This window comes from Protobothrops mucrosquamatus, unplaced genomic scaffold, assembly GCF_001527695.2.
Source record: "Protobothrops mucrosquamatus isolate PMUCROS unplaced genomic scaffold, P.Mucros_1.0 scaffold_39, whole genome shotgun sequence".
Taxonomy (NCBI): domain Eukaryota; kingdom Metazoa; phylum Chordata; class Lepidosauria; order Squamata; family Viperidae; genus Protobothrops; species Protobothrops mucrosquamatus.
In genome coordinates this window covers 305,742-330,207 of record NW_015386115.1, presented here as the reverse complement: position 1 = coordinate 330,207, position 24,466 = coordinate 305,742, and the positions used below count along the sequence as shown (strand labels likewise).

General features: G+C 42.4%; 1 protein-coding gene across 1 annotated transcript in view; it reads left to right on the top strand.

The window, feature by feature from the left end:
• Positions 1-24,466, top strand: part of RELN (reelin) — a 99,608-nt gene that overhangs the window by 10,147 nt on the left and 64,995 nt on the right. The window contains exons 5-19 of the mRNA XM_015810649.1: positions 546-751; positions 2,641-2,812; positions 3,589-3,789; positions 7,433-7,668; positions 10,525-10,682; positions 12,338-12,545; positions 13,364-13,440; positions 14,791-14,949; positions 16,453-16,641; positions 17,307-17,580; positions 18,396-18,536; positions 19,564-19,741; positions 20,517-20,601; positions 22,084-22,266; positions 23,159-23,330. Of these exons, the coding sequence (XP_015666135.1) occupies positions 546-751; positions 2,641-2,812; positions 3,589-3,789; positions 7,433-7,668; positions 10,525-10,682; positions 12,338-12,545; positions 13,364-13,440; positions 14,791-14,949; positions 16,453-16,641; positions 17,307-17,580; positions 18,396-18,536; positions 19,564-19,741; positions 20,517-20,601; positions 22,084-22,266; positions 23,159-23,330 (2,639 nt within the window). The remainder of the gene's footprint in view (positions 1-545; positions 752-2,640; positions 2,813-3,588; positions 3,790-7,432; positions 7,669-10,524; positions 10,683-12,337; positions 12,546-13,363; positions 13,441-14,790; positions 14,950-16,452; positions 16,642-17,306; positions 17,581-18,395; positions 18,537-19,563; positions 19,742-20,516; positions 20,602-22,083; positions 22,267-23,158; positions 23,331-24,466) is intronic.

Sequence of the window (24,466 nt, the reverse complement as noted above, 5' to 3'; positions counted from 1 at the left end):
GGGTGGGTGGGTGGATGGATGGATGGATGGATGGATGGATGGATGGATGATGGACGGACGGACGGACGGACGGACGGACGGACGGACGGACGGACGGACAGACAGACAGACAGATAGATAGATAGATAGATAGATAGATAGATAGATAGGTAGAAGATAGGTAGAAGATAGAGGGGTGGGTGGGGGGATGAATAGATAGATAGATAGATAGATAGATAGATAGATAGATAGATAGATAGATAGATAGATAGATAGATAGATGTAGGTAGGTAGGTAGGTAGGTAGGTAGGTAGGTAGGTAGGTAGGTGGATGGATGGACGGACGGACGGACGGACGGATGGACAGACAGAGTGAGAGAGAGACAGACAGAGAGAACCTGTCCCATACAGTACATGGGCCCACTTGCAATTTGAGACACCCTGTAGATTTTACTACTTAGGGTTGTCCACTGTGTGAGATTGGATAACATCATCACCACCACCACCAACATCATCATCATCAATATCATCAATGCTTTTTTTCTTCTTGTTCCTTACATGCTCCAGGGTGGGAAGAGGCAGTTGGTGAGCTTGGATCTGGACACCACCTGGGTAGATTTTGTCCAGTTTTACATTCAGATCGGCGGAGAGAGCCCCTCCTGCAACAGACCAGACAGCAGAGAAGAAGGGGTCCTCTTACAATACAGCAACAACGGAGGCATCACCTGGCACGCCCTGGCGGAAATGTACTTCTCGGACTTCAGCAAGTCCAGGTACCGATTCACGCCATTGCTGAAGAGTGTTGATGCTTACCGACAGCAGCGTTGTTAGCCTTACGTTCAAATCTGAGGAGCTGTTTTGCCCGGATGGGATTGGCCCATGTCTCGCTCCACCTTTGGATCCCATTGGCTAAAAACTTTTGGTGGGAGGTTCAGGAGAAGAGCCTTTTCTGCCTTGGCCCCTGCCTTCTGGAATATTCTCCTGTTGGAGGGGAGATTGGCCTCCACGTTCCTGGCCTTTGAGAAGATCTGCGAGGTCCCTTGCAACTCTATTGCTATTAGTATTAATAATAATAATTAATAATAATGTGCCAACACTGGAAGTTTTTAAGAAGAAACTGGACAGCCATTTGTCCGAAATGGTATAGGGTTTCCTGCCTGAGCAGGGGGTTGGACTAGATGACCTCCAAGGTCCCTTCCAACTTTTATTATTATTATTATTATTGTTATTATTATTATTATTATTATTAAATATTATTTTTATTAAATATCATTTTATTAAATATTATTATAGCTGCAGCCTTCAATGAAATGGAACAGTTTGGCTTGTGCCAGTTGCAATTTTTATTATCTGTATTTAACTTGTGTTGGTTCAAACAATTTTTTAAATTTTTATTAATTTTCTAATATTACATTTGCATATTTGAAAAGCAACGTGGCGGCTGAGTACAATCGTTCCATTCCATTTAAATATCATCCGTACAAAATCTCAAAAGTTTTACGGCGACTAATTCCCTCTTTTTCCCCCTTAATATGTACTGTCTCATATTCAAACCAACGTAATTCTTTTTTTTAAAAAAAACAAGTTTTATTAATTTTTCAATTTTTTACCATCCAAGGGCTTAGGAAACAACGTGGTGATGGGGTAATCAATTATCCAATAACGAAATCATACATATATACCTCAGGTTAACTCCTTAAAAGTTCCCTCTCTATTTCCCTTAATTAATATGACATATTCAGATTAATACATTTCTACATTTCAGATTAATACATTTTCTATTCCAAAAATTACATTCTTACTCTATTTCACGTATATGTTCTATTTCATATCCTAATAACTCCTCACTTACTGATATAGTAACTTCCATTATCTCAAAACCTTTTCCATATTGCTATTCCAAACTATAATCTAATAATTTTCATCTCCATTACAAATCTAAATCCTAATCCAACATAATTCTTATTTTATCTATCAAACAGAAAATAACTTTCTAGCATTCATCAATAATTTTCAGTTTATACAAATCTTAATTCATGGAATATTCCATCTTTTGGACAGCCAACGACCTAATACATTTTTCTTAATTTTAATTTTCCATTAATATTTGAAATTTTAACGTTTAATCTTTTTCATTTCAAACAGTTTTTGTTCCCCTTCCCTGGTATCCTTTTTATAATAACAATAATAAAGTTGGAAGGGACCTTGGAGGTCGAGTCCAACCCCCTGCTCAGGCAGGAAACCCTATACCATTTCAGACAGATGGTTTATCCAGTCTCTTCTTGAAAACTTCCAATGTTGGAGCATTCACCGCTTCTGGAGGCAGGTTGTTCCATTGGTTAATTGTTCTCACTGTCAGGAAGTTTCTCCTTAGTTCCAGGTTGCTTCTCTCCTTGATTAGTTTCCATCCGTTGCTTCTTGTCCTGCCTTTCAGGAGCTTTGGAGAATAGCTTGACTCCCTCTTCTTTGGGGCAGCCCCTGAGATACTGGAACACTGCTATCATGTCCCCCCTTGTCCTTCTCTTCACTAAATTAGACATCCCCAATTCCAGCAACCGTTCCTTATATGTTTTAGCCTCCAGTTCCCTAATCATCTTTGTTGTATTTGTTATATTTGCGTTTACCTGTTGCTTTTAACGCATTGAGCAATGTCTGCCGGTAGGTTTGTCTACCTGGAGCTTCCTCCGGCTGCGAAGACGCCCTGCACGCGATTCCGTTGGTGGCAGCCACTGTTTTCGGGAGAAGGATATGACCAGTGGGCTATTGACGACGTCATCATTCTGTCTGAAAAACTGAAACAGATCATCCCTGTGGCCAACCCCACTTTGCCTCAGGTAGGTAAATAAGGTTGAACGAGACTCACACGGTCTTTGAGAAAAGGTTAGCCCAGACCACCAGAGTTTGTTGTTGTTTTTAAACTCGGCAACTTTTAAGATGTGTGGATGTCAGCTCCAATAGGTCTATGGCAGGGGTAGGCAACCTTGGCTCTTTTATGACTCGTGGACTTCAACTCCCAGAATTCCTGAGCCAGTCATGCTGAGGGGAAAGGGGGAGGTTTCCAAGCTGAGCCATGCTGGCTCAGGAATTCTGGGAGTTGAAGTCCACAAGTCATAAAAGAGCCAAGGTTGCCTACCCCTGGTCTATGGAGATTCTCAGTCATACCGGTCATGGTTGTCCCAAAGGTGCTTTTTTCACAAGGCAACTGGACTTTCTTTGTTTTTCCTTTGAAGACGTTTCGCTTCTCATCCCAGAAGCTTCTTCCGCTCTGACTGGATGGTGGGGAACGGAAAGATTTATACTCCTTGCAGACAGCTGGTCATTTGCCTTCTTTTAGAACAGGGGTGTCAAACTGCCGGCCCACAGGCCGGACGCGTCACGTGGAAGCCACGCCCACCCCATTGCCGGCAATGGCAAAATCGGCCCGATACGTTGCGCGACGTCACATGACGTCGCGAGTTTGACATGCCTGTTTTAGAGAGTCATTGAGGCCACCTGGGGGTTTACCTGTGCCCTCAGGGTCACCTGAGTGGTGCAGATGGGTGTGGAGCTTTCTTGGAACTGCTGAAAGATTTTCTTTCTTTCTTTCTTTCCTTTTTCAAATTTCAACTAGAATTTTTATGAGAAACCAGCATTTGATTACCCCATGAACCAGCTCAGCATGTGGCTAATGTTAGCGAACGAAGGGATGCCCAAAAACGAAACTTTTTGTTCGGCGACCCCGTCCGCGATGATCTTTGGCAAGTCAGATGGTGATCGGTTTGCAGTGACCCGGGATTTAGTACTGAAACCAGGTTATGTCCTTCAGTTCAAGGTATTCTCTCTCTTTTTTTAAAATATTTTAAATTAAAATGTTTTATTAAGGTATCCCTGTAAAAAGCCTGCACGTTGACGATAAGATTGCAAATTGTCCATTATGGAAAAACAAAATCCAAAACTGAAAGTTTGTTTTTAATGTAAATGTATCTCTCTGACCTTCGTACTGAGTCCTTTTCCTGACTTCTTTAAAAAGGTCAAATCTTGCTCTACAAAATATGTATGGCGTAAAAACTGAAGGGAAACTTAGGAGCGGTTAATAAATTGTTTGGTCATATAACAATGAAAGCATTGGGAAAAAAATATTCAGGTATTACGTGTGTCTGTCTGGGGGAAGCATAAGTTGGACTTTGAAGAAGTAGGATAGGAAGAATATTGACTCGTTGCGTTAGAGCAGGGGTCTTCAAACTTGGCCCTTTTATGACTTGTGGACTTCAACTCCCAGAATTCCTCAGATAGGCATGTCTGGCTGAGGAATTCTGGGAGTTGAAGTCCACAAGTCATCAAAGAGCCAAGTTTGAAGACCTCTGTCTTAAATCTAACAAACAAAATGGAGGCTGGCTAAGGAATTCTGGGAGTTGAAGTCCACAAGTCATAAAAGGGCCATGTTTGAAGACCCCTGTCTTAAATCTAACAAACAAAATGGAGGCTGGCTCAGGAATTCTGGGAGTTGAAGTCCACAAGTCATAAAAGGGCCAAGTTTGAAGACCCCTGTCTTAAATCTAACAAACAAAATGGAGTCTGGCTGAAGAATTCTGGGAGTTGAAGTCCACAAGTCATAAAAGGACCAAGTTTGAAGACCCCTGTGTTAGAGTAATTCCAGAAAATACCATGGATACGCAAGAAAACAAATTAAATGGATGATACCACAAATCAATGCAGAATTCTCATTCAAGACCCAATGACCAGGCTCAAATTATCATATTTTGGATACATTATGCGAAGATTCAGATTCCTTGATGGTCCATTCTATTCTATTCTATTCTATTCTATTCCAGATTCTATTCTATTCTATTCTATTCCAGATTCTATTCCAGATTCTATTCTATTCTATTCTATTCTATTTTCCAATATCTATTCTATTCCTATTCTATTCTGTTATTCTATTCTATTTTTTTAGATTTTTTTTATCTTACTTTTTTTCGTATACAACTCAAGGATGCAGACCTACCCATGCTCCTTTCCCCTTTTCTATTTTCCCCAGGATAAGGTTAGATTCACACAAAAGCTTTGTCACTTTAGGCAAACTGCCACTTCTTAGTTGCAATCAACTTTTCATTAAGTTCATAATTAAATTCCTCTGCAAATTCTTGGGATCGATGGCAATAGAAATTGAACAAGGTGCCGGCACAGAAAACTGCAGGCACGGGAAAAAAAATTGACAAGCAGAATTATTAAAATCGCTGCATGTTTACAAGCAAGTTTTCAAATATAATTCCCACTCTTCTATAAATAGGGGAGCTGGCAACTGCAAGGGGGACTTGGTAAAATAATCTCCCTCTGTTTTGACATTGCGCGGGTGAAATGATACACAAGCTGAGAAGCGTTCTGTTTGCAGATAATGTTTGTGGCAGGTTTTTTCCTAATGTAGTCTGTTAAAAGACGGTCACGTGTCACGAGTTCTTTTCGCAAAACGCCGCCGCGCTGCGGTCTCTGAAACAATGCCGATACTTAAATTGGAATAAATTGTCGATCATAAAAATAAAAAGTCAGTGGAGGGCAAAGGACAGGGAGTCCTGATCCATGTAGCGACTGTTCGATGTCACAGCAGCACGCAAAAAGGGACTTACCGCCGTTTTTCACACGACCGTCACAGCATTCCCCCCCCCCACGGTCACGTGATCAAAATTCAGACGCTTGGCAACTGACTCGTATTTGTGACGGTCGCGCTGCCCCCGGGTCACGTGATCCCCTTTTGCGACCTTCTGACAAGCAAAGTCAATGGGGGAAAGCCAGGTTCTCTTTACAACCGGGATTACTAGGTTAACATCTGGAGTGATTCGCCAACACTGTGCTAGGCTGCATTAACAGAGGGCTGGAATCAAGATCAGGTGAAGTGTTAATACCGCTTTACAAGGCCTTGGTAAGGCCACGCTTGGAATAGGGCATCCAGTTTTGGTCACCATGATGTAAAAAAGATGTTGAGACTCTAGAAAGAGTGCAGAGAAGAGCAACAAAGATGATCAGGGGACTGGAGGCTAAAACATATAAGGAACGGTTGCTGGAATTGGGTATGTCTAGTTTAACGAAGAGAAGGACGAGGGGGGACAGGATAGCAGCCTTCCAGTATCTCAGGGGCTGCCACAAAAAAGAGGGGGTCCACCTATTCTCCAAAGCACCTGAAAGCAGGACAAGAAGCAACGGATGGAATCTAATCAAGGAGAGAAGCAACCTGGAACTAAGGAGAAACTTCCTGACAGTTAGAACAATTAACCCGTGGAACAATCTGCCTCCAGAAGCAGTGACTGCTCCAACACTGGAAGTTTTTAAGAAGAGACTGGACTGCCATTTGTCTGAAATGGTATAGGGTTTCCTGCCTGAGCAGGGGGTTGGACTAGCTGACCTCCAAGGTCCCTTCCAACTTTATTATTATTATTATTAGACAGTAAGAACAGTCAACCAACAGAACAGACGTTGCCTTCAGATGTTGTGGGAGCTTCATCACTGGAAGCTTTCAAGAAGAGACTGTCAGAAATGGTGTAGGGTCTCCTGCTTGGCCGGGGGGTTGGACTAGATGACCTACAAGGCCCCTCCCAACTCTGTTATTCTAAAGATTCTAATTTCCCGTTTGCACATCTATGCATGAGAGCCCCGAATGAAATGTACACTGTTCCTTCTGTCACTGAATGTTTTGGAGTTAAATATTTAAACACACTTGTGTTTTAAAGGGGGAAAAAAAGGTCTGCATATATGTGGTTGTTTTTTTAAAAAAAATGCAAGTCATTATGAAACAAAGGATCGGAATAAAGGTGTGTATTCAAAATTAAAAACAGACTGATGCACTCCTGTGTCTATCAGTTGTTGAAGGAAAAGTCTTCATCGTGGTTCAGTCCAAGCCGGGAATAATCAAAATGGAGACTGCTTTAGAAAGAAGGTTGCAGTTTATTGAAGAGGAGAGCCAGACAGGAAGATGGCTCTGGAAGAAAAGAGAGAGTGAGCACATGTAGGGAGTGGGTTTTTATACCATCTGGAGCTTTTTGTTTGGAGTTGTTCCTGTGGCAGGAACTTTGACCAGAGTCTGAGTGTGCCTTTCTGGTATTCTGATGGTGGTGCGTTAATCCTATTATGTCCCAAGGGTCATATCCTGCTTCCCCGGGGCTGTGGCTGATGACTCTTAGATTTTTGGTGTGTTGATTCTAGGGATCTGTCTTCCTAATCCCAGTTTCCTGACTACGGTCTTTCTGACGAGATTATCATTTGCATTTCTACAGACTTGGTTTCTGTTTGGGACAGAGAGACTTGGGGGCAGAGTTGGTTTCTGCTTTTAAAATCCTTTAGGGAAATATATTCTGCCTTTTAAATATTTCCAAAAATATTTCTTTCTCGGGGGGGAGGGGCTGATTTCCCACACAGTATGATGATGTCTTTTCTTTAACCATTCTATTTTTTTCTACGCCTCCGACCTGTTTTAAACTTTGCAGCTAAACATCGGCTGCACGGACCAGTTCAGCAGTTCTGCTCCAGTTCTTCTTCAGTATTCCCACGATGCTGGCTTGTCTTGGTCATTAGTGAAGGAGAGCTGCTTCCCAGCATCCCCTGGGGTGAAAGGATGCGAAGGAAGCAGCAGGGAATTGACAGAGCCCACCATGTACTATGCGGGAGACTTTGAAGAGTGGACGAGGGTCACCATCGTCATCCCGAGGTCACTCGCTGCTAGGTAATCAAGCCATTTGTGGATTTAAATTCATACCTCTGCATTTGTTTTTATTTTTTTCCTGGATGAATAAATGCAGTTACTACTATCAGTAATAAAGTAAGAATACCAGGCACAGAATTTATTGCACGGGGACGGAGCCTAAAACTTAAATTTTAGAGCCTGTTGGGATAAATAACTGTCTTTTTTTTCCATGCCTAGCATTCTCTTTTTTTTCTTTAGATATAATTTTGGGGCCAGAAAAAAAAATATATATGGAGGGAGCAGGAAGCTCTACAAATCAAATGAGTCATCTCTGTAAGATAATAATGTATTAAATTTATATGCAGATGTTGTTGCATTAGATATATCTGGATGGCTACTCAGAGCAACAAAGATGATCAGGGGACTGGAGGCTAAAAGATATAAGGAACGGTTGCTGGAATTGGGTATGTCTAGTTTAATGGAAAAAAGGACGAGGGGGGACATGATAGCAATGCTCCAGTATTTGAGGGGCTGCCCCAAAGAAGAGGGAGTCAAGCTATTCTCCAAAGCGCCTGAAGGCAGGACAAGAAGCAATGGATGGAAACTCACCAAGGAGAGAAGCAACCTAGAACTAAGGAGAAACTTCCTGACAGTTAGAACAATTAACCAGTGGAACAACCTGCCTCCAGAAGCAGTGAATGCTCCAACACTGGAAGTTTTTAAGAAGAGATTGGACAGCCATTTGTCTGAAATGATATGGGGTATCCTGCCTCGCAGGGGGTTGGACTAGATGACCTCCAAGGTCCCTTCCAAGTCTGTTATTCTCTTCTGTTTTGTTCGGAATCATAACCAAGGTCTTCTCCTCTTTCAAGCTGATATTACTGCAATAGCTAAAAATGTAACAAACAGATCTGTACTTGCAATGTTTATTTTTTAAAATTTTGTAGCTCTTCTCTATTGTTTAACAACCTGGCCAAATGTATTTTATCTTCTTGTCTAAGTGTTTTTAGACAGGCTCCTTCTGTTCCTCCGTCAACAAATAATTACAGCACAAGGCAGGCTGCGTAGTGTAGAGAACTGAGAGTCTTCGTGGTAGGACTAAATCACATAAAACAGCGAGCATTCTACTCAAAGTATTTTCCTTCAATTAGCCAACTAACACAGTTGCCAAGTCGCACAGACACTAATGAGATGGCTTTGCGCAACAGAAACAGGACCCAATCGACAGAGGCAGCCTGTTTCGCGTTATGTCTGTCATATAACTGGGACTAGGCGCCAGCTTCGAAACAACATTTCTCCACTCTCAAAGAATTCTAATCAAGTTAATCAACATCATTGCATTTATTGATTGCAATTGCAGATGGGACATTATTGTGCGTCTTCCCTGTAGGCTAGGCTACAACAGTTGGCTATAACTTGTGACAAATTTGCACCCGGATCAAAAAATATTCCCTTGGGAATCAGTTCCATTAATGCTAATGGAGTCTATTCAAAACTGTAGGGTGTCTGGGGAACATTTCTTCGTGGTACATCAATTCTGTCCCCAACCTGTTCAGAGCAATATATAGATTTTCATGTGGTATTTCCGTCGATATACCAGCTAAATCTATCTGTCGAATTTCGTGGTTGATAGCGTGTTTGATCGTGCCACGTTTTGTTGGGACTCCTTCAATTGTAGGATGCCAATGTCTAAATTCAGATTACCCAATTTGGGGGGATTTTCTTTTTAAAGAGTAGATGAGAGGGCATTGCTTCCCTACCATTGAGGCTATTGGTTGTACGTGTATTGAATAGGGTAAAAGGATGGGATGGGATGGGAGGAGATTAGATGAGATGGGATAGGATAGGATGAAATGGGAGGGTAGGGTAGAGAAGGGGATGAGATGAGATGAGAGGGTAGGATAGAGTAGGGTAGAGTAGGGTAGAGTAGAGGATGGGATGAGATGGGATGGGATGGGATGATAGGACAGGGGAGAGGAGGGGAGGAAAAGGGAAGGGAGGGTAGAGTAGGGGAAGGGATGAGAGGGGAAGGGATGAGATGAGATGAGATGAGATGGGAGGGGGGATGAGATGGGACGGTAGGGTAGAGTAGAGTAGGGATAGAATCAAGATCACGTCAAGTGTTAATACCACTTTACAAGGCCTTGGTAAGGCCACACTTAGAATACTGTATCCAGTTTTGGTCAGCATGATGTAAAAAAGATGTTGAGACTCTAGAAAGAGTACAGAGAAGAGCAACAAAGATGATTAGGGGACTGGAGGCTAAAACATATAAGGAATGGTTGCTGGAATTGGGTATATCTAGTTTAATGAAGAGAAGGACGAGGGGGGACATGATAGCAGCCTTCCAGTATCTCAGGGGCTGCCCCAAAGAAGAGGGAGTCAAGCTATTCTCCAAAGCACCCGAAGGCAGGACAAGAAGCATCGGATGGGAAATAATCAAGAAGAGAAGCAACTTGGAACTAAGGAGAAATTTCCTGACAGTGAGAACAATTAACCAGTGGAACAACTTGCCTCCAGAAGTGGTGAATGCTCCAACACTGGAAGTCTTTAAGAAGAGACTGGACAGCCATTTGTCCGAAATGGTATAGGGTTTCCTGCCTGAGCAGGGGATTGGACTAGATGACCTCCAAGGTCCCTTCCAACATCATCATCATCATCATCATCATCATCATCATCATCATCATCATCATCATCATTATTATTATTATTATTATTATGTACAATTATGCTCATTCCATTGTTCCACAGAACATGTTCTGTGGTTGTGCTGGAGATATTTGAGCCCAGAAAGCAACTTAGATATGTTTTTGGAGGGTAAAACCTTTGCAAACTGGAACACGCCTTTTTAAAGAAACCGGAAATGCCTTCGCTCTTTCTGTTCCTCTCCTGCAGGAAAACCAGATTCCGCTGGATGCAAGAGAGCAGCTCCCAAAAGAGCCTGCCTCCATTTGGCTTAGATGGAGTCTACATTTCAGAAGCGTGTCCCAGCTACTGCAGTGGCCACGGAGACTGCATTTCTGGGGTCTGTTTTTGTGACATGGCCTACACAGGTAAGCTTGGGTGTGTAGAGTCGCTATGAATTTCTGCATGAAACCGTTGGCTCAGAACAATTCATTCCAGTCCAAAAATGCCAGGGAATTTCTAGAGGCCTGGCACTCTTGACAAATTAGCCATCAATAGACACATAGACATTAACAATATCTATCGACGATGCAAAAGAGACAATCACCCAGCCCCAAAAGTTGAGTCCTTGTTAAGCTCACAAGGAGAAACCCCTCTTCCAACAAGCAGGCTGGAACCGCAGGAAAAAACCAATCCCCTTTTATTATTCACAGACCTGAGTCGATGTCCAAGGCAAACAAACACAGTTCACAGAACCTCGATCCTCAACACGAATGGTGGCCTTTGGCCACCAGCACCTCCCATACCTTCCCTTTTATTATGCAGCCAAGGCGTGGCTTCCTAATGCCTTCTCCTTTGCCTTTGGAGCCGCCCCATTGCATCCCTCTGTCCTACTCGCTTCTCTTGCCTGCGCTATCGTGCATCCGGGATTTGTCCCAGCTGTTCTTCATCACTGTCTAACTCAGGCTCCCAACACAGCTGTGTCTCAGCCTGAGCGCGAGTAGAGGGGCCAGGCTCCTTGTCCGACTGTAAGTCTTGGAGCTACTCAGAGCCTTCCTCTGACTCTGATGTCACTCCAGGACCCTCCTCCTCCTCTGATTCCTCAGACTCAGCTGCCGGGTCCACAAAAGGAACCAAAAGACCCACACATGTCTCCACCAGCAATCAGCACCAAGATGAGAACAGGTTAACTCCAAGGTTAACATCAGACCAACAATCAAATAAACAATGCCCCAATTAAGGAATTGCCAACCAAGCCAACAGTAAACAGCCCAACCAAAGAATCACTAAGACCACTTCAGGGCAAGCCATTAGAATATAAACTGAGAGCAAACCCCACCTCCTATTAGCAATGATGATGTTACCTAGTTGGGTCATGAGATGTCTACAAGGAAACCACCCAGCTCAGAGAGCACCAAGGACCCCTCAGTCCTTCTCCCCCTCTTCTCCTTCCCCTCTATTCCACACATCCCACTTCCTTCTAGCACTGATGATGTTACCTAGTTGGGTCATGAGACGTCTGCAAGGAAACCACCCAGCTCAGAGAGCACCAAGGACCCCATAGTCACTGTCCTCCTCTTCTTCTTCTTCTACAAACCCCAGCTAGCCATGCTGGAGTTGAAGCCCACAAGTCTTAAAGTTGCCAAGTTTGGAGACCCCCTGCTAAAAGGTTAGCCTCCCGGACCCCTAACTTTAACGTAACTAAATGGAGAATTGTGAGACTTGCAGAATTCCATCATCTGGGAATGATGGAATGTGCTGATCTTCAGCTTTCACAAGAGACACCAATACATGCCAATGTAGTATATTGTATTCTTAATACAGGGGTCTTCAAACTTGGCCCTTTTATGACTTGTGGACTTCCAGAATTCCTCAGCCAGGCACGCTGGCTGAGGAATTCTGGGAATTGAAGTCCACAAGTCATAAAAGGGCCACGTTTGAAGACCCCTGTCCTAATATAATGCGCTGCATATATAATGTTCATTTTCCAGTTCTTGGCCTTTGCATTGAAGACTTTTTTCTAAAATGTATTCCTATTTATTTATTTGTTTGTTTGTTTGTTTATTTATTCCCTTTGCCGAAGCTTCACATGGGACCTGTGTCTTTAATGCACCTAACCCCAGCGAGATGTTTGACAGATTTGAGAAGAAGCTGAGTCCCCTTTGGTACAAGATAACCGGAGCGCATGTTGGAAACGGCTGTGGAATAGTGAATGATGGGAAATCTCTTTATTTTGGAGGTCCGGGCAAAAGGGAAGCGCGGACAGTCTCTCTGGATACCACTGGCATCAGGTCAGCCTCTATATCAGTGATGGCGAACCTTTTAGAGACCGAGTGCCCAAACTGGCATGGTTAGGAGGGCACTGACTTTTCTAGGCTGCCCTATCTATGTTTCCTGGTAAAATACATGGGAAAATCCCACTGGAGGAAAATTCCACTTAGGGTTAAGGGCCAAGTTTGAAGACCCTTGCGATAAATGATAGATAGATGATAGATAGATGATAGATGATAGAGATAAATAGACTAGATAAAGATATTGAGAGATAGAGTAGATAGATGGATAAGAGAGAAAGATGATAGATAGATAGATAGATAGATAGATAGATAGATAGATAGATAGATAGATAGATAGATAGATAGATAGATAGATAGATAATTAGACAGACAGACAGACAGATACAGTAGATATGATAGACCAAAGGTCTTCAAACCTGGCCCTTTTATGACTTGTGGACTTCAACTCCCAGAATTCCTCAGCCAGGCAGTGCTTCTTCGGCTCTGACTGGATGGCAGGGGAATGGAAGGATTTGTACTCCTTGCATTTGTAAATGACCAGCTGTCTGCAAGGAGTATAAGTCTTTCCATTCCCCCGCCATCCAGTCAGAGCCGAAGAAGCTTCTTGTATGAGCAGCGAAACATCTTCAAAGAAAAGCAAGAAAGTCCAGCTGCCTCATGAAAAAAACACCTTTGGGATAATCATGACCTGGGAATCTCCAAAGATATTTAACTGGGAAGCTATATTGTTTAGAAAAATCTGCAAGCTTTAAAATGATGTTTTTTTCCTTCCAAACTAACCTTTTTAATTTATTTTTCTTTTTAAAAAAAAACAGATTAGTTCAGTTCTATGTACAAATTGGAAGCAAAAAAGCTGGTTCAGATTGCAGCAGACCCCGAGCCAGGAACGAAGGTAAAAATTATATAGCTTAGTTGAAAACATTGTACGTTTCTTTTCATTTCTGTGTATTTATAGTTTCTGAATATTTATGCATGTGACAGTTTTTGCTTTGTCCGTACACTTTGCAGCATCGGAGGAGGTAAACAAATATTGTTAGGCCAATGCAATCTTATTGATTTATTCCCACATTTCCATGCTGAAGACATTCTTTGTTTAAGGAAAGCTAGTGTTGAAAGAAAAGTCTTCATCAGGGTTCAGTCCAAGCCGGGAATAAACGACACGGCGACTGCTTTAGGAAGAAGGTTGCAGTTTATTGAAGAGGAGAGCCAGACAGAAAGATGGCTCTGGAAGAAAAGAGAGAGAGAGCACATGTAGGGAGTGGGGTTTTATACCCTCTGGAGCCTTTTGTTTGGAGTAGTTTCCTGTTCCTGTTTCAGGCTTTGTATGTCCTGTGTCACGTATTCTGACCTGAGTCTGGGTGTGCCTTTCTGATATTCTGATGGCGGTGGGTTAATCCTATTATGTCCCAAGGGTCATATCCTGCTTCCCTGGGGCTGGGACTGATGATTCTTAGATTTTTGGTGTTGATTCTAGGGATCTTTCTTCCTAATCCCAGCTTCCTGACTCCAGTCTTTCTGACAAGATTATCATCTGCATTTCTGCAGACTTGATTTCTGCTTGGGATAGAGAGACGTGGGGGCAGGGTTGGTTTCTGCTTTTAAAATCCTTTAGGGAAATATATTCTGCCCTTTTAATATTTTCTTCTCTGGATTGGGGGGCTGACTTCCCACACTAAACTATTGGGATCTTTTGGAAACTGCAATGTCTTTGTTTTGACAGGACATGTCTAAAAACGATGAGAAAGCAAGGCTAGCATTGATTATTGGCTGCTGGTGATTAATTATGCTCAGTTATTAGTTCTCAACTGACACAGCAATAGCACCTCTCTATCTGGGTTTCATAATATATGAGCAATCAGGGATACCGAAAGAAGCGTGGCAAACTCAATTCGCAGAAGGCTCCAAATTACTTCCCTTTTGATTTATACTCGGCCCTAAAGTTGGCCATCATTTATTCATGAACAATCCAAGCACTGTAAAAAAAAAGAACAATCTTGCACAAGATAAACCCAAGAAAAATAACCCGCTATTCTCTGGCAACTTGGGAACTTTATTCTGCGCATAAAAGCTCTGGGTTCAGGCGTCATTCTCGGGCCACGGGCTTCTCCGGGTTTATCAAAATGTTGCGTGTTTGTGGGACTATCGGTAAAAAAAAAAAAAAAAGGTCCATCAGACTTTCTAACTGCTCACGAGATCGCATGAGATCCCTTAAAATGATGCTTTGTTTCCTCTTGATTCCCAGGACTTGTGATCCAGTATTCAAACGACAATGGAATAAGCTGGATTTTGCTACGAGAACTGGATTTCCTGTCTTTCTTAGAACCACAGATTGTGTCTATTGAACTGCCCCGGAAGGCCAAAACATCGGCCACTGCATTTCGGTGGTGGCAACCTCAGCATGGTAAGTAACAGGAATATCTTTCTCTACAACGACACATAATGCGTGGATAACTTTTCAGTTCGACTAATTAATAAAGATAGTATCCTTTGGGTAAATGAGCATGAAAAGGCTCGTTCTCTATAAACAAGACATATTGTTAGTCTGTGAGTTGTTTCCCGTGCGTTCCAATTGTTTATTTGTTCTAAATTAAGTCGTGGTGGCGCAGTGGTTAGAATGCAGTACTGCAGGCTACTTCTGCTGACTGCCGTCTGCCTGCAGTTCGATCCCTCACCAGCTCAAGGTTGACTCAGCCTTCCGTCCTTCCGAGGTCAGTAAAATGAGGACCCAGATTGTTGAGGGCCATGGGCTGACTCTGTAAACCACTTAGAGAGGGCTGTAAAAGCACTACGAAGCGGTATATAAGTCTAAGTGCCATTGCTATCTAAGCCGTGTTGGCGCAGTGGTTAGAATGCAGCATTGCAGGCTAATTCTGCATTCCCACTGCCGGGAATTCGATCCTGACTGGCTCCATTTTTCATCCTGAGCTGTTTAAAAGCTCATCCATTTCCCTTACTGTATTGTAAATGAATTGCAAATGATTGCCCCTTTTCAAAGATTCATTGCTTGGGGAAAACCACTCAGGTTAATGCAATACCATAACTTTGTTGTCGTTGTCGTTTTTGGTGCTTTCGTGTTAGTGTTGACCTTGGCAACCGCCTGGACAAGGCAGTTTTGGCAAGATTTTTGGAAGTGGGATAATAATAATAATAACAATAACAACAACAATAACAACAACAACAACAATAATAATAAATAATAAATAATAATAAATAATAATAATAATAATAATAATAATAATAATAATAATAATAATAATAATAATAATAATAATAATAATAATAATAATAATAATAATAATAAAGTTGGAAGGGACCTTGGAGGTCATCGAGTCCAACCCCCTGCTCAGGCAGGAACCCTACACCATTTCAACTGCCTCAGTAGTCTAGATGGGATTAGAACTCGCAGCGTCCTGTTTAGTGCCTTAACCACTGCACCAAACTGGTTCCAGACCATAACTTAAATCAGTGGTTCTCCACCTGTGGGTCGGGACCCCATTTGGGGTTGATCGACCATTTCATGGGGGTCGCTAAGCAAGGCTGTCCACCATTTTTTTTGTCCGCCATTTTTTTCCCCTTTTCCGGCGGGTGCCTTACCTCCCTTGGGCTGGGCCAGCTGGTGGTCGGCCTGCTCCGTCTCTGCTGCTTGCCAGCTACGCCTCGGCCGGCGCAGGGGGCAGAACCACGCATGCGCGGCGCTCCTGGGCAGGGAAAGTCCTCGACTTATGACCGGTTGGGTAGTCCTCGACTTACGACCGGTTTAGTCCTCGACTTACGACCGGTTTAGTCCTCGACTTACGACCGGTTGGGGTCGTGGCATTAAAAAGGTTGAGAACCACTGACTCAAATAAAAAAAAATGTCAGGCGTAAAGAATTAACCATCATGTTCTCTCCGGTTTGTTTATAGGAAAGCATTCAGCCCAATGGGCTTTGGACGACGTCCTTGTAGGCATGAACGACAGCTCCCCGATGGGTTTTCAAGATAAATTTGATGGCTCTGTAGATTTACAGGCAAATTGGTACCGGGTTCAAGGAGGGCAGGTAGACATCGATTGTCTATCTATGGATACCTCGCTCATCTTCAGTGAAAACATAGGTAAGGCTCAGATTGAGCAACGGGCGTGCTTTTTACATTTCCATTTCTGTTTTGAAAACCCCCAGCGTTTGGTAGTACTTTGCAAACTTTTTAGACTTTTGAAACATTGCCGACATTCATACATTCATATCCATTATGCTACTCCCTAAATGAACTGTTGTAAGTCAAGGACTACCTATAGATCAGTGGGTGCAATAATAACAAAGCAACAAAGTTTGAAGGGACCTTGGAGGTCTTCTAGTCCAACCCCTTACTCAGGCAGGAAACCCTATACCATTTTAGACAAATGGCTGTCCAGTCTCTTCTTAAAAACTTCCAGTGTTGAAGCATTCACCGCTTCTGGAGGCAGGTAGTTCCACTGGTTAATTGTTCTAACTGTCAGGAAATTTCTCCTTAGTTCTACGTTGCTTCTCTCCTTGGTTAGTTTCCATCCGTTGCTTCTTGTCCTGCCTTCAGGTGCTTTGGAGAATAGCTTGACTCCCTCTTCTTTGGGGCAGGCCCTGAGATACTGGAACACTGCTATCATGTCCCCCCTCGTCCTTCTCTTCATTAGACTAGACACACCCAATTCCTGCAATCGTTCCTTGTATGTTTTAGCCTCCAGTCCCCTGATCATCTTTGTTGCTCTTCTTTTCTGTACACTGATTTTTATTTTATTTTTTAAGGAAAGCCTCGCTATGCGGAGACCTGGGACTTCCACGTGGCTGATTCCACCTTCATGCAGTTTGAGCTGAACATGGGCTGCAGCAAGCCGTTCAGCGATTCCCACGCCGTTCATTTCCAGTATTCCCTAAACAACGGAAAAGACTGGCATGTGGTAACGGAAGAGTGCGTGCCGCCCAAAATAGGCTGTCAACATTACACAGAGAGTTCGATTTACAGCTCAGAAAGATTTCAAAACTGGAAGCGGATCACGCTCTCTCTCCCTCCGGCAGCAATGTAAGAAATAGCTTCTAATGTACTGATAAAGGAGAATATTTTCTGCTCAGAGATGAAACGAGCAGTCCTTGACGCTCTCTGAGCTTGGTTGTCTTCTTGCAGACATTTCATTACCATACTGGGTAGTGTCATCAGCGTGAGTAAGGAGTTGGGTTTGCGCTCAAGTTTATATTCTAGTGCCATGCCTGTCAGTGTTCGTGGGGGTGGTGTTTGAGTTTCTTTAGTTGGGCTAGACCAGGAGTAGGCAACCTTGGCTCTTTTATGATTCGTGGACTTCAACTCCCAGAATTCCTGAGCCAGCATGGCTCAGCTTGGAAACCTCTCCCTTTCCCCTTAGCATGGCTGGCTCAGGAATTCTGGGAGTTGAAGTCCACAAGTCATAAAAGGGCCAAGTTTGAAGACCCCTGCTCTAAATGTGTGTGTGTGTGTATGTTTTAATTATTCTTAATTTCTGAGCTGTACAAGTAATTATGACATCGGCTGGATCTGTGACCTCTTCGTAACTCATACTGTGAATAAGTAATTCTTAAGGTTTCATTAAATCAAATGGGTTTTTTTTTTCTTAATTGCTGGAATGCTTACCAAAATGGGCCACCTTATAATAAAACCTTTTTTTTTGTTAGTCTTGATTCTCAGCTTCAACAATTATTTTAATATTTTGGCCAAATTAATTTGTCGCATCTGTTTTTGTATTCCTGCTTAAGTGTAAGTGGATGTTACAGTCACTTATCCAGTGTCTTTTCCTTTCTCTTCCATAACCTCACAATCTGATTTCTTTCCCCCCCCCCCACACACACACAATTTGCTCTTTCTAGGTCCCCCAGAACGCGCTTCAGATGGATCCAACATGATTATACTCCTGGTGGAGATACCTGGGCTATTGATAACGTCATCCTGGCCACCGGATGTCCCTGGATGTGTTCTGGTCATGGAATCTGCGATGTTGGACGTTGTGTGTAAGAAAACAAACAAATGTTCAATTTGTTTAGGAGGAGGAGAGAATGTATTTAGGCCTAATGTTGAGATGCAGCTGCTGAGAATTCTGGTTTTGTTTTAATTTGTGGGTTTACGGCAGGACCCAACTGCCTCCACTAAGCTAAGCAGAAATTACTGAAGCAGCAGCAGTCCCATTACATCACAGATTAAACCCTGGCTTGTTTATTGAAGCCATAGCTTCAACTCCAGTTTGATTAAGGGAATTTAGGCTAAACCATATGATGAATGACTGAGGGAACTAGCTATGTCTAGTCCAGGGATAGGCAACCTTGGCTGTTTTAGGACTCGTGGACTTCAACTCCCAGAATTCTGGGAGGTGAAGTCCACAAGTCATAAAAGAGCCAAGGTTGCCTACCCATGGTCTAGTCTAACAAGGAGAAGAACTGGGGGGTGACATGATAGCAGTCTTCCAGTACTTGAGTGGCTGTCCTACAGAAGAGGGAGGGACTTATTCTCCAAAGCGCCTGAAGGCAGGACAAGAAGCAATGGATGGAAACTGATCAAGGAGAGAACCAACATGGAACTAAGGAGAAATTTCCTCACAGTTAGAATAATACATCAGTGGAATAATCTGCCTCCAGAGGTTGGGAATGCTCCAACACTAGATGTTTTTAAGAAGAGATTGGACAGCCATTTGTCTGAAATGTATAGGGTTTCCTGCCTGAGCAGGGGGTTGGACTAGAAGACCTCCAAGGTCCCTTCCAGCTCTATTCTATTCTATTCTATTCTATTCTATTCTATTCCATATAAAGATTCTATTCTATTCTATTCTATTCTATTCTATTCTATTCTATTCTATTCCATTCCATTCCATTCCATTCCATTCCATTCCATTCCATTCCATTCCATTCCATATAAAGATTCTATTCTATTCCACTCCACTCCACTCCACTCCACTCCACTCCACTCCACTCCATTCTATTCTATTCTATTCTATTCTATTCTATTCTATTCTATTCTAAATGTCTCATACCCATTTTCCTTCAGGTGTGACCGAGGTTTTGGAGGGCCCTATTGTGTGCCTACTGTTCCCCTCCCAACTGTGCTAAAAGATGACTTCAATGGCAACCTGCACCCTGACCTTTGGCCCGAAGTCTTCGGAGCCGAGAGAGGAAACCTGAACGGCGACACCATCAAATCCGGAACGAGCCTCATCTTCAAAGGGGTTAGGAGTTGTTGACATTCAAACGTTACTTAATTCTAAATTGTCTTTCTCCCGTTTTGGGTGGTTCTTTACAAAAATCAGTTGCAGTTGTTTCCCATCTGCTTTCTTCATACTCTTTTCATATCTCTTCATCCAACTGTCCTGTGAGATTCATTGAGGACAGGGGTAGGCAACCTTGGCTCTTTTATGACTCGTGGACTTCAACTCCCAGAATTCCTCAGCCAGCATGGCTCAGCTTAGAAATCTCTCCCTTTCCCCTCAGCATGGCTGGCTCAGGAATTCTGGGAGTTGAAGTCCACGAGTCATAAAAGAGCCAAGGTTCCCCACTCCTGCCCTACATCAGGGGTCCTCAACCTTGGCAATGTTAAGACTTGTGGACTTCAACTCCCAGAATTCCTGAGCCAGCATGGCTCAGCTTGGAAACCTCTCCCTTTCCCCTCAGCGTGGCTGGCTGAGGAATTCTGGGAATTGAAGTCCACAAGTCATAAAAGAGCCAAGGTTGCCTATCCCTGATTTAGGAGAAGGACACAGATAAGATATCGGATAACTCTTAACCGCGGCCTACTGCCATAGCCCAAAATATTGGGAAATTATTAAACCGGTCACCTCACTCTTCACCCTAGTTCCAAATCATTACATAGCATTACTTTAGTAGTTTTGAAGAAGGTTTTTTTAAAAAAGAAAAAAATGCACTGGATTTGCTTGGTAAGAACGATGACCAAGCTGTTATTTAAGTCCATGAAAAATAGTAATACTATCTATTCTCTTTATACAGGAAGGGTTGAGGATGCTCGTTTCGAGGGACCTAGACTGTACAAATACAATGTATATTCAGTTTTCCTTCAGATTTTTAGCTAAAGGTAAGTAGCATTTTAAAAAAAGTACTTTGGTGTTCTCTTTGCCACTGCCCAACGGAGGGAAACTGTCCCTCTTTTAGTCAGATTTGATTATTGTTCCTTGCGGTTTTCCTAGCAGAATTTTTTTCCCAGAAATGGCTTGCTAGAAAACTAGTTGGTTTTGTGCCTTAGTCGAGACTAGAACTGACCGTTTTTGCTTCTTATCCTGATGCCTTAATCACTACGCCGAACAGGAGTAACGATAAATTAATATAATCCTTGCTGAGTCCAAAAGTGGAACTAATTCACAAACACCGAGTTACGACTCAGAACGAAGACTCAATGACCTGGTGAAGCTAGAAAGATGTTACTTGTGTTGTAATAGCTCCAACCTGTTGTATGTTCCCCAGAATCTGTGGCGATTAATACTACATTTTATACTTATTTATACTAAGATACTATACTATTAACCTGGCACTAAATCACAGACTCCAAACACTTAACTCAGCAAAAGGCTTATGTTGAAGTTGAGTCAGAAATGACTCCGCTAAATGAGACTCTGTTGCAGACAAGAATAAAATCATAGTCAATTATTTATTTATTTTCTGCAATATAGTATAAAACTGTCAAAGCCCTTAGTTAGGTCTCTGCGCCAGACTTTAAATCCCAGCCATTTTCTTCCCAACTTTCTGAATTAATGGATACTTGGCAGTTGACTAGTTGACTTTGGCAAATTTGGATGCTCTCTGAGAATTACTAATTTCTGTCTTCCTAGATTTAACTCTTAACACAACCTGGCATCAGTTATCCAAATTGTTTTGCTGTTTTGGACTCATCTTATCGTAAAACCTTTGCCTGTAGTTAAACAGAATATTGTCTCGCCCAAGACTACAACAGGCTGCCATTTTTGATATGTAAAATTCCTCTTTATGAAAAAAAAAAAAAAAAAGTAGGGGGGAATCCAGAATCTCTATATCTTTGAACAGAACAATATTTAAGATGGTGTCATATTTTGGGGGGAGAAATTCTGGTGTTTTCTTAAAGTACAGAAAACCAAAAGATGGATTCTTCTATTGAAATAAAGATGGTCTCCATGAACACCCCATGACATCTCAAAATCTTGTCCAATAACTGTTGCCGTCCTCAAAAAAATAAGCCCAAACATCAGAGTTTGTTGCATCTGAAAATCTGTGTGGTATTATTGACTACTATATTAAGTCTTCTTTAAAGAAATGACTCAACTTGATTTCATCAAAGTAAGCTTTCGTAGTTGATCCATCTTAGCCAGGGATCCCCAACCCCCGGTCCGTGGACCGGTACCGGGCTGCAGCAAGCCCACACAAACAAGCAAAGCCCCATCTGTGGGATGCAGGCAGCACACAAAACCACGCACTCTCCGGTCCGCGGAAAAACCTCTCTCCACGGAACCGGTCCCTGGTGCCCCAAAGGTTGGGGATCTCTGATCTTACCATTGTCATCCTTGCGATGTCTTCTCTTATGTTCCAGGTACTCCGGAAAGATCTCATTCTATTCTGCTCCAGTATTCCATTAACGGAGGCATCACTTGGCATCTGATAGATGAGTTTTACTTCACCCAAACCACCGACGTCCTTTTTATTAACATCCCATTGCCGTACTCCGCACGAAACAGCGCTACACGTTTCAGGATCTGGCAACCTTACAACAACGGTACAGAACGAAGGATTTAAATTGTAATGGCTTTGAGAGACAGGCAGTCCTCAACGTACAACCGATGGCTTAGCAACTGAATTGAAAAAGGAGACTTACAACCAGTGGTGGGATTCAAATGTGTGAACAACGGGTTCTCTGCGTGGATGCCACTTCCGGAAGTCCATTCTGGGCCTGGGCAACCAACAATTAGCTACCGGTTCTGGCAAAGTGGTGCAAACCGGCTGAATCCCACCACTGCTTACAACCCAGTTCTGACTGTCGAGGCCGTTTTTCATGATCACATGACTGGACTTTGCGCAGCAACATGTGCGCATTTACAGCCATTAGCAGTGTCCCATGGTGGTGTGACCACATTTTTATGGCACTTTTGTCAAAAGATGGTACCATAGTGGTTCACCTAAAAACTATGGTGTTCACTTAATGTATTCGTTCAACAATCAAGTTGACTCGCTTTACAACCTCTGTGTAAAAGGTTGTAAAATTGATTGTAATGACATGGCTTTGGTGGGCAAGCTCCATTACCGTTATGTGTTGAGGACTGCCTATACATTTTGATTCTAAAACACAATTTGAGCAGCAAGTGAAGTTCAAGGGCATATTCTTAATGACAGACTCAATGTGCTTGAGTTAATATGCTTAACAGAGAAGCGTTCATTAATGTTATCTCCTTATGTCAATCTATCATCAGATTTGGAATTTACACGTGAAAATATTACTGCTCATAATCACTCTACTACTCTACTTCTTAGAGTGTTTTAGGAAGCACTGAGTACTCTTAGTGGCAACTAGTAAACTGTTCCATTGCATACCATTATTTCCTAGAGGTCTCTTAACAATTAGATCAGTGGTTATCAGGATTTTTTTAAAAAAAATTTCTTACTTTTCCTAGGTAAGAAGGAGGAGATTTGGATTATAGATGACTTCATTATTGATGGAAATAACCTCAAAAATCCTGTGATCCTTTTGGATTCTTTTGACTTGGGCCCAAAGGAAGACAACTGGTTTTTCTATCCTGGTGGCAACATTGGACTTTATTGTCCATATTCATCCAAAGGAGCACCGTATGTATTAAACTGAAAATATATGTATACATAGTGAGACATGAGAATAGAGTAGAGTAGAGTAGAGTAAAAATAGACTAGACTAGACTGGACCAGAATAGAGTAGAGTAGAGTATATAGAGTAGAGTAGAGTAGAGTAGAGTAGAGTAGAGTAGAGTAGAGTAGAGTAGAGTAATAGAGTAGAAGTAGACTAGACTGGACTGGACTGAATCAGAATGGAGTAGAGTAGAATAGAGTAGAGTAGAAATGGACTGGACTGGACTGGACTGGACTGGAGTAGAGTAGGGTAGAGTAGAGTAGAGTAGAGTAGAGTAGAGTAGAGTAGAGTAGAGTAGAGTAGAGTAGAGTAGAGTAGAGTAGAGTAGAGTAGAGTAGAGTATATAGAGTAGAGTAGAGTAGAGTAGTAGAGTAGAAGTAGACTAGACTGGACTTGGCTGGACTGAATCAGAATGGAGTAGAGTAGAATAGAGTAGAGTAAAAATGGACTGGACTGGAGTAGAGTAGAGTAGAGTAGAGTAGAGTAGAGTAGAGTAGAGTAGAGTAGAGTAGAGTAGAGTAGAAATAAACTGGACTGGACTGGACTGGACTGGACCAGAATAAAGTAGAGTGGAGTGGAGTAAAGTAGAGTAGAATAGAGTAGAGATAGACTGGATTAGAATGGAATGGAATGGAATGGAATAGAATAGAATAGAATAGAATAGAATAGAATAGAATAGAATAGAATAGAATAGAATAGAATAGAATAGAATAGAATAGAATAGAATAATTTGACAAAGTATGATTAGATGCACAAGGAATTTGTCTCTGGTGCAGAAACTCTCAATGTACATGCAAAGCAGTGGAGTAACAATAATGATACCAATCAGAGAAGATAGAAAAGATGAGGATAATAATAATACAGCCATACTACATGGGTAAATATGCTTAGACATAAGACAGTGCTATGAAGGTTATGTGTTCAGCAGAGTGAGAGCCTGGGGAAAGAAACCGTCTTTGTGTCCAGTTGTTTTGACCTGCAATGCCCTACAGCAGCGTCCCGAGGGGAGGAGTTGAAACAGTTTATGTCCAGGAGTAGATATTTTCTCAGCCCTCTTTCTGACCCATGCAGTATACAGGTCCTCAGTGGAAAACAGCTG